This window comes from Chaetura pelagica, unplaced genomic scaffold (assembly GCF_000747805.2).
Source record: "Chaetura pelagica isolate M959 unplaced genomic scaffold, ChaPel_1.0 scaffold123, whole genome shotgun sequence".
Classification (NCBI taxonomy): Eukaryota; Metazoa; Chordata; class Aves; order Apodiformes; family Apodidae; genus Chaetura; species Chaetura pelagica.
The window spans coordinates 5,402,059-5,416,873 of record NW_009953295.1 but is presented as its reverse complement, the minus strand read 5'-3'; the positions used below and the strand labels follow the sequence as shown (position 1 = coordinate 5,416,873).

Sequence of the window (14,815 nt, the reverse complement as noted above, 5' to 3'; positions counted from 1 at the left end):
GAAGAGCGTGCATTACTTGGGGGTAGATACACTATGGGATTATAGGAAACGTTGCATTTGTTGTTATGATGGACTGTGTTCTCAAGTGTATAAGTATTTCTACTTTTTACTTCATTTACAGTAAAAGATGATTAGTTTTAAAGGATTATTTTCTGGGATAGGCATGTGGTAAGTCACTCTACTACCTGTACAGTGTTTCAATTCTCTATTTCAACCAGAATGAGTGTAATGGGCCACCTCTGTTATGTTCAGCCTTTGATTGGTCATTTACTTTTACCAAGTTCATTAAATTGATATAAAAACTTAATACTGCTTTTTAAAAAAATGTTTATAGTGCTTGGAAATTGCTATTTTTTTATTTATTTATTTTTTAATTGCAGTCTGTGATAACATCTTGCTTTTAAAAAATAGTTTTTGAAAAGCTTATTTTAATAACTGATCTCTGGTTCCAGGATAAAGAATGGAAGTTTTCCTACTTACCTTCATTGAGGCTAGAGTTTCATTTACTGTGAACATATGAACCATTTTGATTCTTTACCAATATTTTAAAGCACAAGTATATACACTTAACAGTGAAGCAGTATTTTCACTTTATCTCATGATATTTTAAAGTGGTTTGTTTGACCTCTAGTGTTGAGCTATGAAATTGCACCCCACTGACACAAAAATTATCTTCTTTTTTCAGAAAAACCGGTCTCCCCCAAATCAGGTACATTGAAGAGTCCACCTAAAGGCTTTGATACATCTGCAATTAACAAAAGTTATTACAATGTGGTGAGTGATCCTTTTTCCTCCATCTCAGCTGTTACACACAGTAGAACGTCATTCAAGTAAATGCTCTTATCTGCACCAAAAATTTGGCAGTCTTGTCAGAGCCTTAGTGCCAAAACTAGTTAGGGGTTTTAGTGAATTCTCATATAAACAAGATCATTATTGGTTTAATAGAATATCACATATACTGATTCTTCAGCATCATGCAAAATTATAGTCTAAAGTAAGTGAGTATTAGGCATTTCTGTAATTATGTGCATTTTATTTGCTAGTTTTTAATTTCCTTTTTCTCCCACATCCCCTGAATATACAGTCTATAGTCTTCCCCACTCTATATGAATTAGTGAAATTTTACTGTATTAAAGGGATTAAGACTTTTTTTGTCTTATTTTCTTGAACCAGAGATTGAACATTTGAATGAATTTGCCTTCTTTATGTTTCTTCTTATAAATCAGCTTTAGGAACCTCTCCCTTACAGTGATGAATAGCTTTCACAACAAAAGCAGTATAGCCAGAGTCAGCCTGGCTGATACAACCCCAGGAATTCTTAACCCAATACTCAGACCTCATTAGTAGATGCATGTAAGAAACAAACCAAACTGTATTTAAATGTGTTGTTGTAACCATTTTGAGAGTCTTTTATTTACTAACAGTAGATACACTGGGAAGCAAAAAGCATCTTACTGTTTTTGTTAACCACTGCTCCCTGCTGGTGTAAAAGCAAAACATAAGGTGTCTTTCTCTTTTCTTTAAAGCAGCTGTCATTGTTTTTAATTTTGTCATTTTTTAGCGGTGGATCATAAAGCATCATTTTATGCTTTCATCTTCTGTGGTTGTGACATAAATAGCACCAACCACCTGGAAGAAGAGAGCAGTTTTGCATATAGCCCACTAATTGAAAACAATGAAACAAACTCCTGCTTCTCTCCCCTGGCTTGCCTGGTGCCTCTGTGGGTAGCCATCATTTCATGGTAAAGGGAGGATTGTAGTACTTAGGCTATTGTATCCCACACCTGCTAGTCACAGTGGGAAGTATTTGCGCAGGCACACCTTCCCTCAAACTGCAGGAAGTAATGATGTAACTGTGGTACATCCAGCAACAAAATGTGAGATAACTTTTTTTTTTCACTTTATCTCTTTATAGTAGTTTTGTCAAAGCTGCTGTTGTGTGTAGCAGCAAGTATGTCTTATCTTTTAGTGCTTTGTTGTCAAAATCAACTTTTTTCAATACAGGTAAACTGAAGTGAATGCATCAAGGAGGGGTTTAGTTCCTTCACTAGGCAGAAGATGGCTTTTAGTTAAGTTTAATTGATATCTATGTTGAACAGGTTGCCCAGAGAGGTTGTGGATGCCCCCTCCCTGGAGGTGTTCAAGGCCAGGTTGGATGGGGCTTTGTGCAACCTGGTCTAGTGGAAGGGGTCCCTGCCCTTTGGGGGGGGGGGATTTGACTAGATGGTCTTCTAGGTCCCTTCCAGCCTGAACCATTCTATGATTCTAACTTGAATCAAAATAAATTGGCAGGTCTCTTCAACGCCAGTCCTTTAGATTTGGGTCAGTTTTGGTTTTGTTGGGGCGTTTTTGCCTTTTTTTTGAAGTCAGCAGCAAATACATTTCTCATATATAATCTTATTTTGTTATTTCCCTGATAGATCTTCTTATGGTGAAAAGTAAGAGTTGCAGCTGTTTTATTTAGACTTAACTAAGACTTCAGATTAAGTGTGTCCAAAATCAATTGAATCTTGTGGTTGGGTGTTTTACTTTGTAAGAGTAATACAGGCCATTCTGGGGACTGATAGTGTACTTCAGTGAAAAAAATAGGGTGTAAATGTTTGTATTTGTGTAAAACTGTAGTTAGGACTGCTAAGTTATAAAAGGCCATACAGTTTTGAAGTATAACCTTTGGATTGTGTGCTTTTTATAATTGTTCCCGGGGTAATCTATTATCATAATAATGGAGACTTAAGCTACTAAATACTTTAAAAAACAGATAACTGTAGCTGGCTTTTGAAGTAGGACTGCTAGCTGTTTCATTAACTGTGGGTGATATATTGGGATGGGAGGGAATGACCAGTTCATATTAATAAATATAGTAAATTAGAGCACATGCCCTAGAGTGCTGTTCTTAAATGTATCCAGTGAATTGGATAATTGTTTCCACATTTTTCCACAGAATGGCAGATAGCTCCAGGTTGTTTGTTTGTGTTTGTTTTTTTTAACATCACCATTTTATTCCTTTTTGTTTAAAGAGTGAGGGGTTATTTTGGAGAAGTAAGACTTTACTGCTGTACTAAAACCTAAACTAGACTAGCTAACATCTAGATTTTCTTGAAAAAACACTAAGTGCTTCCTGTGGCAACATAACTATGAAATAATCTTTAATAATTATTAAATATGTAATGATTTTTACATGAAAGTAAGACAAACAGCAAACCCATTCTCTGAAGTGAAAGCAGTTTCATTTGTGAGTTGACTTTTTGTTCTGTCTTTGAAAGTAACCTGCAGGTGTGGAATTTGCCTGTACTAGCAGTCTGGTTATCAGTATGCACTGATAACAAAATCGAGCCCATTCTATGGTAACAACAGAACAGCTCCACCTTTGACAACTGGTAGCTAAAAGAATGTGGTCTAAGTTTAAGAGTAAGCATTAAATCTGTGTTAGAGACTCTCTTTAACAACCAAGCATGGTTTGAGACTGGTAGTCTGGGGCTGCTTGCTATTTTTATGTTGAAGCTATCCTCCCCCATACAGGTATATGCTGAGACCCTGCAAATGTTGTGATGGTTTATTGCAGTTTTTCCTAGGGAAAGATTTGTGCAGGTAGCACCTGTGGGTGCATTTGTTGCATTGAGGACAAAATCAAAAGGTGGCTCAGAGGAAGTTAAGAAAGTGATAGGAAAGGCTCTGATCTGAGAGGAGGACTGGAATAGGATAAAGGAAAGGTGCTTCATGTATAGAGGAGCTTGCTTTCACTGCTTTCCTCTGTTCTTCACCCCTTTGTAAATGTGCTTTTTATTTTTGTGGATTTACACAGCTACAACTGAAGTTCGTAACACAAGCCACGTACCTTTCAGTCTCAGTGTGCTTTATTAGTTGTGCCTTGCACTAGGTGTTGCTGAGTAGACAGCACGTTGGGTTTATGCTTACATTTTTGCCTGGCTCAGGAATGCAGGTTAGTAGAGAATGGCTAGTGCTACAAGGTCTTGTCCTCCATGAAATGGTAAAAATCTGCAGCGGTGTGTAATACGAACCAGACTTGTGATCGAGCATGAGGTATTTTTCATGTAGAAGTAGTTTAGTAACTTGTTACTGAAGAGGTGGGCATATTACTGCAGGTTATTCCCTGGAGACAGGCATTACGCTGAGTTTTATTTTTACTTGTTAATCCCTAGAGGATTAAAAAATTTATGTCCACAATAAAATTGTTATCTCTGCTTAGAGGACAGTTGTCTTGAGATTAAGTAGCTGTTCTAAAGCAGGCAAATAAATAGGCAATTTTCTCCATAGGATGAGTTTTTAATTTATGTGCTTGAGAAGTGATGGAAAGCAAGCCCTCCTTTGAAGGCTGTGCTTGTGAAGTTGGGTCAAGAATTTGTGTTTACTGAAGTTCATAAAGAGTTTTTGAGGACCCTTGAGATACAGTATACTTGTATGGTGCTTTACATTGCCCCCTTTGAGGGCCTGTTATAAGGGATTAATCTCTCAGATTCTCATGATCTAGGAAAATCAGACAGTGATCACTGTTTTGCTGAAGTACGTGACATTTCAGCTGAGTGCCATACTACTCCCCTAAAACAGGATTATGCTTACAGGATTGTGCCTGATCCCAGCTATGAAATCTGCCTTTTCCCCCTGTCTTTTGGAAGGTGATCAGCTTCATGTAGGTCACTTAAAATCAATTTTTGGGTGGTAGTTTTTGCCTTAGGGAGATGGCTGGAGTTTTGTGTGACAGAATTGTTAACCATACTTGTATTTTCCATGCCGTGCGATTGAGAGAGCTTGTGCTGCATGAGCTCAGTTGTCTGAGCCTGCTATTCATCAGTGTTACGTACTGCAAAATCTGCCACTTCAGTGCTGCTTATCTGTGCAAATGTTGTGGAGGAGTTGTGGAAACAAGGTCCTGGAAGTCTCATGGGGTCTTGCAGCAGCCAGGACGCACAGAAAGTGGGAAAGGGAAGAAAGGTGATTATTAGAGCATGCGGGTGAGATGGGGATGTCAGGGATGCGAGGGTGCTCCGGTGCCAAAATACTGAGTTGCTGGACGGACTACTTAGTCCTTCAAAGGAAAGTCCAGGCATTTAATCCTCATAGCTTCTCCGTGGGGTAGGTAAGTCAAGCTGGAAGGATGCAAGAGTTCACGGAACTGATGTTTTAGAGCTGTGTAAGCAAGATTATTCTTTTAAAAGATATTTGAAGTAAAATAATGTTCTATGCCGTGGAAACTGTACTCATAATAAAAAGAACAAACAGGGAAATAGTTATGTGTTTTGGGAAGTTTTTAAAATTATGTGTGCATCTGAAGTATTCTTTAACACTGTGAACTACTAGAATAACAAAGCAGCATAAGTGTATCTAGTGCTCTGAATATTTTTTGTAGCATATTTACAATTGCATTTATTTTCCTTTTTCCAGTGATTCATCATGTTACTGATTCTAGTTTTTATGTTTTCCTATTCTTTTGTTTTTTCTTTTGCCTCCCCTAAGTCTTCTTCCTCCAATCCCTTATTCTCTGTATTGCAAAGAAAATCCTCAAATAAAAATCCAAACCAGGACAGGAAAATAACAGGAGTTGTGTACAATGTGAAGCTAGTTTCATTTCAAGCTTATCAAATAGCTGTTTATGGCTAAGAATGAAAATGCTCTGAGAAACTGGTACATCCTTTCAAGATCTCTAGCAAACTTGTTGATTTAAATCTTTTTTTTTTTATCTTTTAATGCTGTTCACTGCTTTATCAGGACACTGCTTTTTTGTCCTTGGCTTTCAGTCTCCTATTCCCTACTAATAGCTGTGTAATGCCTTTAGACTGGGAGATATTGTTAGGAGAAGCCATGCTGGAAAACATTGGTCTTACATTTAATTTTTAACCTCATGATTCTTAAGTGCTTTTACATTTTAACAGTTCACTGACTTTATTTTATATATGTGTAAAGAATGTGGAATTTAATTAGTGCTTGATTGGTGGACGTTTTTTCCTTTTTTTATGTCTAAGTGGTCAAAACCCACATCTTTTTAAAAAATTGTGTGCCGGTTTTGTACTTTATGCTGTAGCTTCCTAGTTAGTAGCTGTAACTTTCCCTTTGACATTCTTCTGTCATAGTGTTTAGCAGAGAATGGAGACATTTTAATCTTCAGGATTCAGATTTCCTACAAAAGAATGAATGCAAAAGTGGTGTCTCTCTCTCTCCAAATGAATAGAAGCATTCAAGGAATAAGCAGAATCAATGACACCAATGAAAGGAACAGTGAATTCATCATTGACATACTGAACTATTTAAAGTTATTTCATCAGGTTTGCATTTAGGAATGAATGGCTTTTTTTATTTCCTAAGAAAGAGTATTGACTACAACAGTGAATAATACACTCAATTACAGTCGTTACTATAAATGCTGAAATGAGATATTACTGTAAGCTTGACAAATATGGCATGTAGTAGAAAGAGAAGGTTTGTGGTGTGGCTCGTGACCAGTGAATAGCAAAAAGTTTTCAAAGATCAGCTCTGTTCCTTGAACTACATTTAGTTCTCATGAGTCACTTGCTAAATCATGAACTTTTTGGAGGCAAAACATAATTTGCCTGCTAGAAGCAGAGCAGAACTTGATGTGAATATATTGGAGGATATCCTAAAGCAGACTCCCTGGAGATGGCCCAGTAAAATGCTTTTTTCTACGTTTTTGGGGGTATTCCAATTGTTTGATCTATATTCTGCCAGAAACCAAGTGTGCACTGTACTTCATAAGTTCTTGGCTTTACATCAGAATCTGTTGTAATTTTCTCATGATAGTGTATATTATTGCATTCTTGGCTGAAGGTTAGGAAGCTGCATTTAAACAGAGCGCTAAAATGCTAATCGTATTGCTAAGAGTTGACAGTTACTTGATATTTATACATCTCTTGATATTCAGACCTTCTCGATAGAAAAGTGCATCTGAATAAGTAAACCCATTGCTAGCAAGATTAGATATTGTATGTTGTGATTGAGATTGAGAAAACAATGCTAATCATTCATTTCTCTTGCAACTTCTAATGTTCTTTATCGACCTCAGATCTTTGACTGTTTTGAAGTACACAGGAGGAATAATTACTCCTAGTTTTGTAAGAACACACTGTATAGCACTCAAATTTTACAATAAGTTTAAATGCAGTGAAATTCCTGTTACCTTACCACCTTTTTTGTATATGGCTAAAGAATGGTTCATCAAGTGTGTGTGGGTTTTTTGGTGTGAATTTCGTAAATATATATGAAGCTTTCTCACTGCTATTTAGTTTTCTTGACATAGGAACATGCATTTAAATTTTCCCAGTGTTAATCAAATTTGACCATTTTAAAGTATGTCTTAAAAAAAAATACCAATTAGCAACTGTCATTTATTGTAGGTGCTACAAAATATATTAGAAACAGAAAATGAATATGCTAAGGAGCTACAAACAATGCTTTCAAACTACCTGCGACCGTTACAAGGCAGTGAAAAGTATGTGAGTTTGTTTTGGTGTTTTAAAATTAGATGTAAGAAATCCTATGTGTTGGGGAGGGCTTATGTGGTAAAAACTTCCATTCAATGTAAATATGTATTTTCTTGTGTGGACTGTGAGGTCCTTGAGGCAGGCCTTGCTTTTATTCAGTTTGCTTGCTGACTAAGACAGTCTGGTCCTTGATCTAAGAACCAGAAAGCATTTTCTTTTAAGGTTGTAGGTTTTATTAAAACACAATTAGTCAATAACTGCAAACCTAAACACTTTTCTTTGCCTTTGCTCCAGGTTAAATTCGGCAAATACTTCATACCTAATGGGAAACCTGGAAGAAATAAGTTCTTTCCAGCAAATGCTTGTACAGTCTTTAGAAGAATGCACCAAGTAAGTACGATGCATACCAGATACTCTGAAATTCTAACAAGCAAATTATTTTTTTTCCTTATTTTACTTGTGTATGTTGATGTTTGAGATACTGTTTGTCCATTTGTTTCACTCACTTTAAGCACAGTTACTGCAGCAATGCAGTAATGAATGTTTGGATAATGCATTGATTGCTCATGCGGATAGAAATTAGCCCTAGGATGCAATTGCAGAGGTAGGAATTTTAGCAGAGTTTGGGAACAATTTATTAATTTCCATGATGCAATTGCATACCAGTAAGCAGAGAAAGTGGTGGTTTTTGTTTTGGATGGATGACTTTTAGATCCTAAGAGATTATGAGGAGAAATGAAGGGTGCTTTGTGATGGGACAGTGGGGGAAGGGGAAAAAAATAACTGAATGAAGAACACTGTTTAAGAACCCTTATATTTGGTATTCTTGTCCTGAACAATGGTGCCTGTCAAAACGTGCTGGGAGACACAAGTAGGATAGGCAGGAAGAACAATCTGACTAGAAAATTCAGCCTCAACAGCTCTACCATACCATGTAAGGATAGAGAAGCACAGAAAAAATCAAGTGAAGACACCTGTACTCCTTCCATAGCTTGGGAGCACCAAGTAAGAAGATAACCATATCACATTTGAATTGTCCTAATTATTTTCTAGTGTTGAAACTCCACTGAAAACATAGTATCTGTTTCTAACCTTGGTTATGTCCTTTTCCTTGCCTGTGTTCTGGTTTTATCTGTCCACATGATGAGTGAGCTACGGCAACTTGCTAATCCAAATTTGCTTGTTTTCTGCCAAGTTAGTAATTTGAATTGCTATTGAGGGCTTAGATGTGTTTCAGTTTGCTGGGAGTACTTGGCAGTGAGAAGGAATGAAAGTCTTGGAGGAAAAAATGTCTCTTTTGAAAGGCAGGAGTGATCTTTATATGAGCACAGTGTGATGTGTTTGGGCCTCTCCCTCCTCTTTTCCTCTCAGCTGCCTTGTGAAGAGGAAATTGTCATAACAAAGTATAAACTGTGTCTCCATTAGGCAGTAATGTATGCCTGGGTCTGTTGCTCACTTTGGATCCTACATCCTCTTACTGCCTGGCTTCTCTCCCTGTAGGCAACTTAGACTAGAGAGAATGGAAAGGAGCATGGTGTAGTTAAGGTGACCATTCGGCAATGGAATAGAAACATTCTTGAAAGTATTTTTTCTTCCATACTGTGTTTGAGAAAGAAGGACAATCTTTCTGGCAAGTTAGACTTGATCAGTTAAGTGTCTAAACCCCTGAGAATGAGCATATGTTCAGGTACTTAAATGTTTCCTTTCTTTTCTTGTCACTCAACTTTCTGTTGTCTCATTCTTTTGTTAACATGATTTTGTTTCTGTGATTCAGAAGTTAGAGAAGTGAAGTACCTTGCATGAACAGACCATCATCTTTTGAAACTTTGCTTAAGATGATCTTAAAACCAGGAGTGGAAGAGCATATGTCTTCAAATGAATATTAATGCAAGCTTTATTTCAACTTGGTGTGTAGATTAACATGATCTAATAATGCAGCTTCAAGTTCAAAGCTTATTTAGAATTTCTTCTTTGATTTAAACTCTGTTAGAGTACCTTCTCATAATGTACTTTTTAATTTCTTCCTGGTAAGTCAAATATTGTTGTGTAATACATTAGGAACATAATGGATGCTAGTAGGTGGGCAGAGGAAGTGATGCCCTGGGGTTACTGCAAATATCTTCTGTTGTTTTCTTTTTATAAATACTTTGAGCTTTCCAAGTTATGTTTTCAGTTTAATTTTCATCATAGTATATTAACTTGAACATCCAGCTTCCTTCTGTTTATATATAATCCATCATAATTCCCATCATGTAGAAGAAAGCTTGCCCTGCTGCCTTGTTTTTTGTCATTTTGCCATGTTTTTTGGCTGATGAACCTGTTCTGTAAACTCAGAGGAGCTCCCAGGCTGAAAACAGATCTATAATTTTATTTTAGTTTTTGGCAGAGAGCTTATACTTCCGTCATTCAGGCACTTAATATTGCAGCATCTGGTGTGGTGTTTTTTCTAACTTGACCAAATGCTGGCATCCTGCCAGTTGTGCCGCCAGCCTATGTTGCTTGACCAATTCCTGACTTTGGGGATGAGAGTTTAGTGATTTTTGAATTCCACACCCTGCTTAAGTCAGTTTGTCAGTTGAGTTTTCTCTTAAAAAATCGTGGCACGTGCTTCAGTGACAGTAACTTTCCGGTGCTTTTCTTCTTGTCTTTATCACTTTGGCTTACCTAATCCTCATGCTGTTAAACACTACATTGTGTTTTTTTTTCAGAACACATAATGCTGTAGTGGGCTCTTTGTGTGTTTCAAAGGAACGAGTTGTTTGGACATGGTTTGATTTTAGTTGTGTGCCACCCTCCCCCCAACCTTGAAGCTCTTTTGTTGCCTTTCTGAAGGTTTGTCCTCTCTGGCCTCTGTTGCAGTATCACTGTGGTGCTTTTGTGGATTGCTCCATCTGTCACAGACCTGGAGCACTTCCTGTCTGCCTGCATAGATGATGGTGATGGTTGGACAGATTTGTTTGGGGTTACTTCTAGCTTTGTGACATTTCTTAATTTATCAAACAAAAGTAGCATGTGAAACAAGTCTTAACTAGTGTTGAGTGAGAATCTTCTGGCTGATCTGCTTCAAAAACACTTTTTTTGACTGATCATCTTCAAGTGCATTTGTTTTGATGGATGGAAAAGAGCAGTAACTGACAAGGCAGAGATGCTGCTGGAGTCTTTAGTTGCAAAAGACAGATTTCTAACAGTAGAACAGGGCAAGTGTGCTTCATTCTTCAGTCTCTTGAAGACAGAAAATGGCCTAGTGCTCTAGGTCTCTTTCCAGGTCTGTGATCCAGAGCCAAAGATCAGTTATGCAGTGGTTTGTGCAGCAAAGGAGTCTCTGGACTAACAAAGTCAGTGACTATCAGGTGATCTCTGGCCTGATTAGAATGATCTCTATTGGAAGTATTGCTCTTTGGGTTTGCTGTTTTTGTTGGCTGTTTGTTTTTTTTTTTGAGCAGGCGATTGAACACCTGTCTTCTGCTCAAAAAAATATTTCTTCCATTCACCTGGGCATAGAAGCTGTTGGTCTGTGGCTGTACTTCTCAGTAAGGGGGAATGGACATGACACACATGCTGGCTGGTGACACCAGCCTACATGGACTGCTCAGGTATAATCTCATTTGTAGTGAATTGAAGGTGTTGTTTGACTTTTGGTTGGTATCACAGGCTTATCTCCCTGACCCATAATATCTACAGCTGGGTTTAGTCTTCTCTCTTTCTCTTATGTCCTTGGTCTTGAAGTCACAGTAGGTGTTGGTTTTCTTCTTGTTCTGTGTTTGAGTGCAAGCAGATACTTCATGTTTCAGGACAATACTGGAATGGGAACTAAAGAAATGAAAACAAGGGGGAGAGATATCAGTGTGTGAGAGGGAGATTGCTTAAATGTAATTAAAAAATAATCAGTGTTTGAGGCTTGCTTTTGGAATGAAGATACAAATTAGGTCTGTTAAAGGTTTATCCCAGTGTCTTCCCATGCTTTTGGTTATTTTATCAACAGAAATAAAGCTATCAGTGTTAAGTGAATTTGAACAGTGTCTTCAGATCGCCTGAAACAAGTATGCAGATTAACTGATGTCTGATAGGTAAAGTGAATAGACAAATAGTGAAAGGTATGATTGTGAAGAGAGCATTTAAAACTGGACTGAAAGATTGTGAGTAAGTTGAGTACTACCTCCATTTGTGGAAGCAGTAGCTCAGAAAATTAACTGTCCTTATTTCAGTAACCCTGTTAGCAATGAAGCCACAGGTTGTACTCTTAGTCTTACATTTCTTCACAAGCTGCATTCCTTGAAGTCATTAATCACAATTATTCCTTAATTTTTGCAGTCCTTTTTGTCCTGGATCTTCTCTGCTATCAGCTTTTAAATTCAAGACATTCTCTATACAGACCTCATGCAAACTTACCATTGAATGCTCTAGCTCCTTCAAGAGGCTGAGAGGGCAGGAAATTCTGCTCTTTATCTTTCTGTGTGATATGGGGTGGAGCAGAAAGTGCCACCCATGTAATGGAAAGTTTCCAGATTGTGGCAGCTTCTGCAGGTGTATGTCTGTATATTTGTAGGGATATAGATTGCTACATGACATTCTTATAGTAACCACACAGTCAAGTGAAATATAGAGATACTTGATGTTTTCCTTGCAAAAACAAAAAATGCAATTCTGATTACATTATTACCTACTTTTCTTTTAAAATTGCCTCTGTTGATCAGTGTTTAAATTTGTCTGTATTCATTGCAGTTCCCATGGCCTTTCCCATAGTGTTTTAATGTCGACTGACACCAAAACTAAGACGGATTTCCTCAGAACATGCAGGGTGTATGTAATGTCACTTGAATGTGTTGGCTGCCAGTCTCACTGCAGTCCTGTTCTGAACTCTGGTTTTGATGGAAATCTTAAAATAAGTGTTGATTGAGTAACAAGGGAATTTCTTACTTTCTTTTACTCAAATTATCCTGCAGTGGGAACCCATTTGAAGTCTAGAGAAACAGAATCAATAGCTATCAGGTGTGACTTCAACAAGAAGATAATCTGTTAGTTAGATTTAGTTGATGCCTCTAGCATATGTAGAACAGCAGAAACTTTTTTTGTGGTTCTTTAATTCTGGAGGTGAAGTTAAAATACATCTTGAGCCTTCTTATAATGGAAGTGATTATTTGTATATGTATCAATATAATGTGATTCCTTTTAAATTAAAATATCAAATCAGAAAAAATCTTGAGATGACAACTTCATTGTAAAGTAACTATGCTCTTTACTGAGCACATTGGTTGCTAAAAAGCTTATATAATGCAGTGATAGACTTCCCCCGAAAGCTGTTAAAGGAGATATAAATAATTAATTGTTCCTCTAAAAATTGTAGAATATTTGTAATTACTGCGTGGATTAGAAAAGTCAAAGGGCATGAGTTTCCAGCCCTTCAAAGTCTGTTAATTATCTTAATTCAACAAAGAATGTGCAGTATAAAGTTGCAGCACATGTGCAGCATGTACAAGAGAATAATGTCAGTCTTTCATTCTGCTGAAAGAACAGCAGACTGAGAAGACCCAGATGTCTGCTTGGTGTGAACAGCCATAATTCATTCTCCCCTCCCCTGGCACTAGAGTATGAAAAGGCAATTTAGCCACTTTCATGGGGCCTCTTTACTGTTTAATACTGAGTTATATGCCTTGAGTATGTCTTTGGAGTTTAAGATTTTTACTGCATCTACTATTTGAACAATGTAGTATTAGCTCATGCTTAAAATTTATTAAAGGAGACCAGCTGCTAGGCAGGAAGTGCTGCTTGGAAGGCTGTAAGGATAGCATAACCAAGGTGTTCTGGGGAATGCCCCTGGTTTTTCCCTAAATGCCTGCAAAAGCAGCCACTCTATTGATTTCAGCATTGAAACTTCTTGAAAGAGAAATAAAGATGCAGGCAATAAAATACAGGTCCTAGCCTTTAATGGAAGGAGCACTGATAATGTGATTAGAATATAACTGGCATGATGGACAAACTGGGGATTCAGCTGTAATTTTTCTGGATGTCTGTAATGAATGTTGTTGTCAAATAAGGAAGCGTGTTTCCCCTGTTTTGCATTTTGATCACCTGTACAGTCAATTTTGAATCAATACAGGCTAGATCTTACAGCACTGTACAGAAGAACTGTATAGCTTAGCAGGAGACAGATTTCTAATTTTGAAACTTGGGGGAGTATTGCTTGGGATCATCATCATGGAAGAACTTTGATTTTTAACTACTGTGAGAACTCAAGGAAAGCAACAAGAGGACTGCGTTTGAGCAGGATGGGAACATCCCCCATCTGCAAGAGCTGCTATCCTGTAAGTTTTACTGATTCTTTTCTACTGGAGTCCACTGGAGCATCAGAAAGCAGTCCTGAGGAAAAGGAATTGGACTGCTGGTTGATGAGAAGCTCAATGTGAGCCAGCAATGTGCACTTGCAGTCCAGAAAGCCAACCATGTCCTGGGCTGCATCAAAAGACACCTGACCTGAGGGATTTGATTCTCCTTCTCTACTCCACTCTTGTGAGACCCCACCTGGAGTACTGCATCCAATTCTGGAGTCCCCAGCACAGGAAGGACATGGAGCTGTTGGAGCAAGTCCAGAGGATGGACAAAAAAGATCAGACACCTCTCCTATGAAGACAGGCTGAGACACTTGGGGCTCTTCAGCCTGGAAAAGAGAAGGTTCTGGAAAGATGTGATAGCAGCCTTCCAATGCCTGAAAGGGTCTACAGGAAAGCTGGAGATGGGCTTTTCACAAGGGCAAATAGTGATAGGACAAGAAGTAATGGCTTTAAGCTGAAAGAGGGTACATTTAGACTAGATATTAGGAAGAAGTTCTCTAGTGTGAGGGTGTTGAGGCTGAAACAGGTTGCCCAGAGAAGTTGTGGCTGCTCCCTTGCTGGAAGTGTTCAAGGGCAGGTTGGATGGGGCTTTGAGCAACCTGGTCTAGTGGGAGGTGTCCCTGCCTGTGCAGGGAGGTTGGAACTAGATGGTCTTCAAGGTAGATCCCTTCCGATGCAAAACATTCTATGATTTTTATTATCTCTCTCTTTTTCAGAGGGAATATGTTAAGTATTGATGTTTAGAGACATAATGCATATGCTCACAACAATTAGAGAAAATCTTGGTTTCCTTTTAAAAAAATGTTTATTTTAATATAAGCAATATTCTTCCAGAGAGTTGCTGGAACCAATGGAGTTTCATAAGCATGAAATCCTGTGTCTGTGCTAATAGTATGTATGTTGAGTACTTACTGAGAGTTCACCTATCTTTAGAGCAATGTGGAAAAATGGTTTTAAGAGTAGTTAAATGGATGTTAATAACACCAAAATCCACTCTTTGTCTCATCTTGCAAACAGGCTGAAGCAAAGACTTGG

General features: G+C 37.8%; 1 protein-coding gene across 1 annotated transcript in view; it reads left to right on the top strand.

The window, feature by feature from the left end:
* Positions 1-14,815, top strand: part of ARHGEF7 (Rho guanine nucleotide exchange factor (GEF) 7) — a 74,144-nt gene that overhangs the window by 16,365 nt on the left and 42,964 nt on the right. The window contains exons 5-7 of the mRNA XM_009997917.1: positions 686-774; positions 7,365-7,459; positions 7,746-7,841. Of these exons, the coding sequence (XP_009996219.1) occupies positions 686-774; positions 7,365-7,459; positions 7,746-7,841 (280 nt within the window). The remainder of the gene's footprint in view (positions 1-685; positions 775-7,364; positions 7,460-7,745; positions 7,842-14,815) is intronic.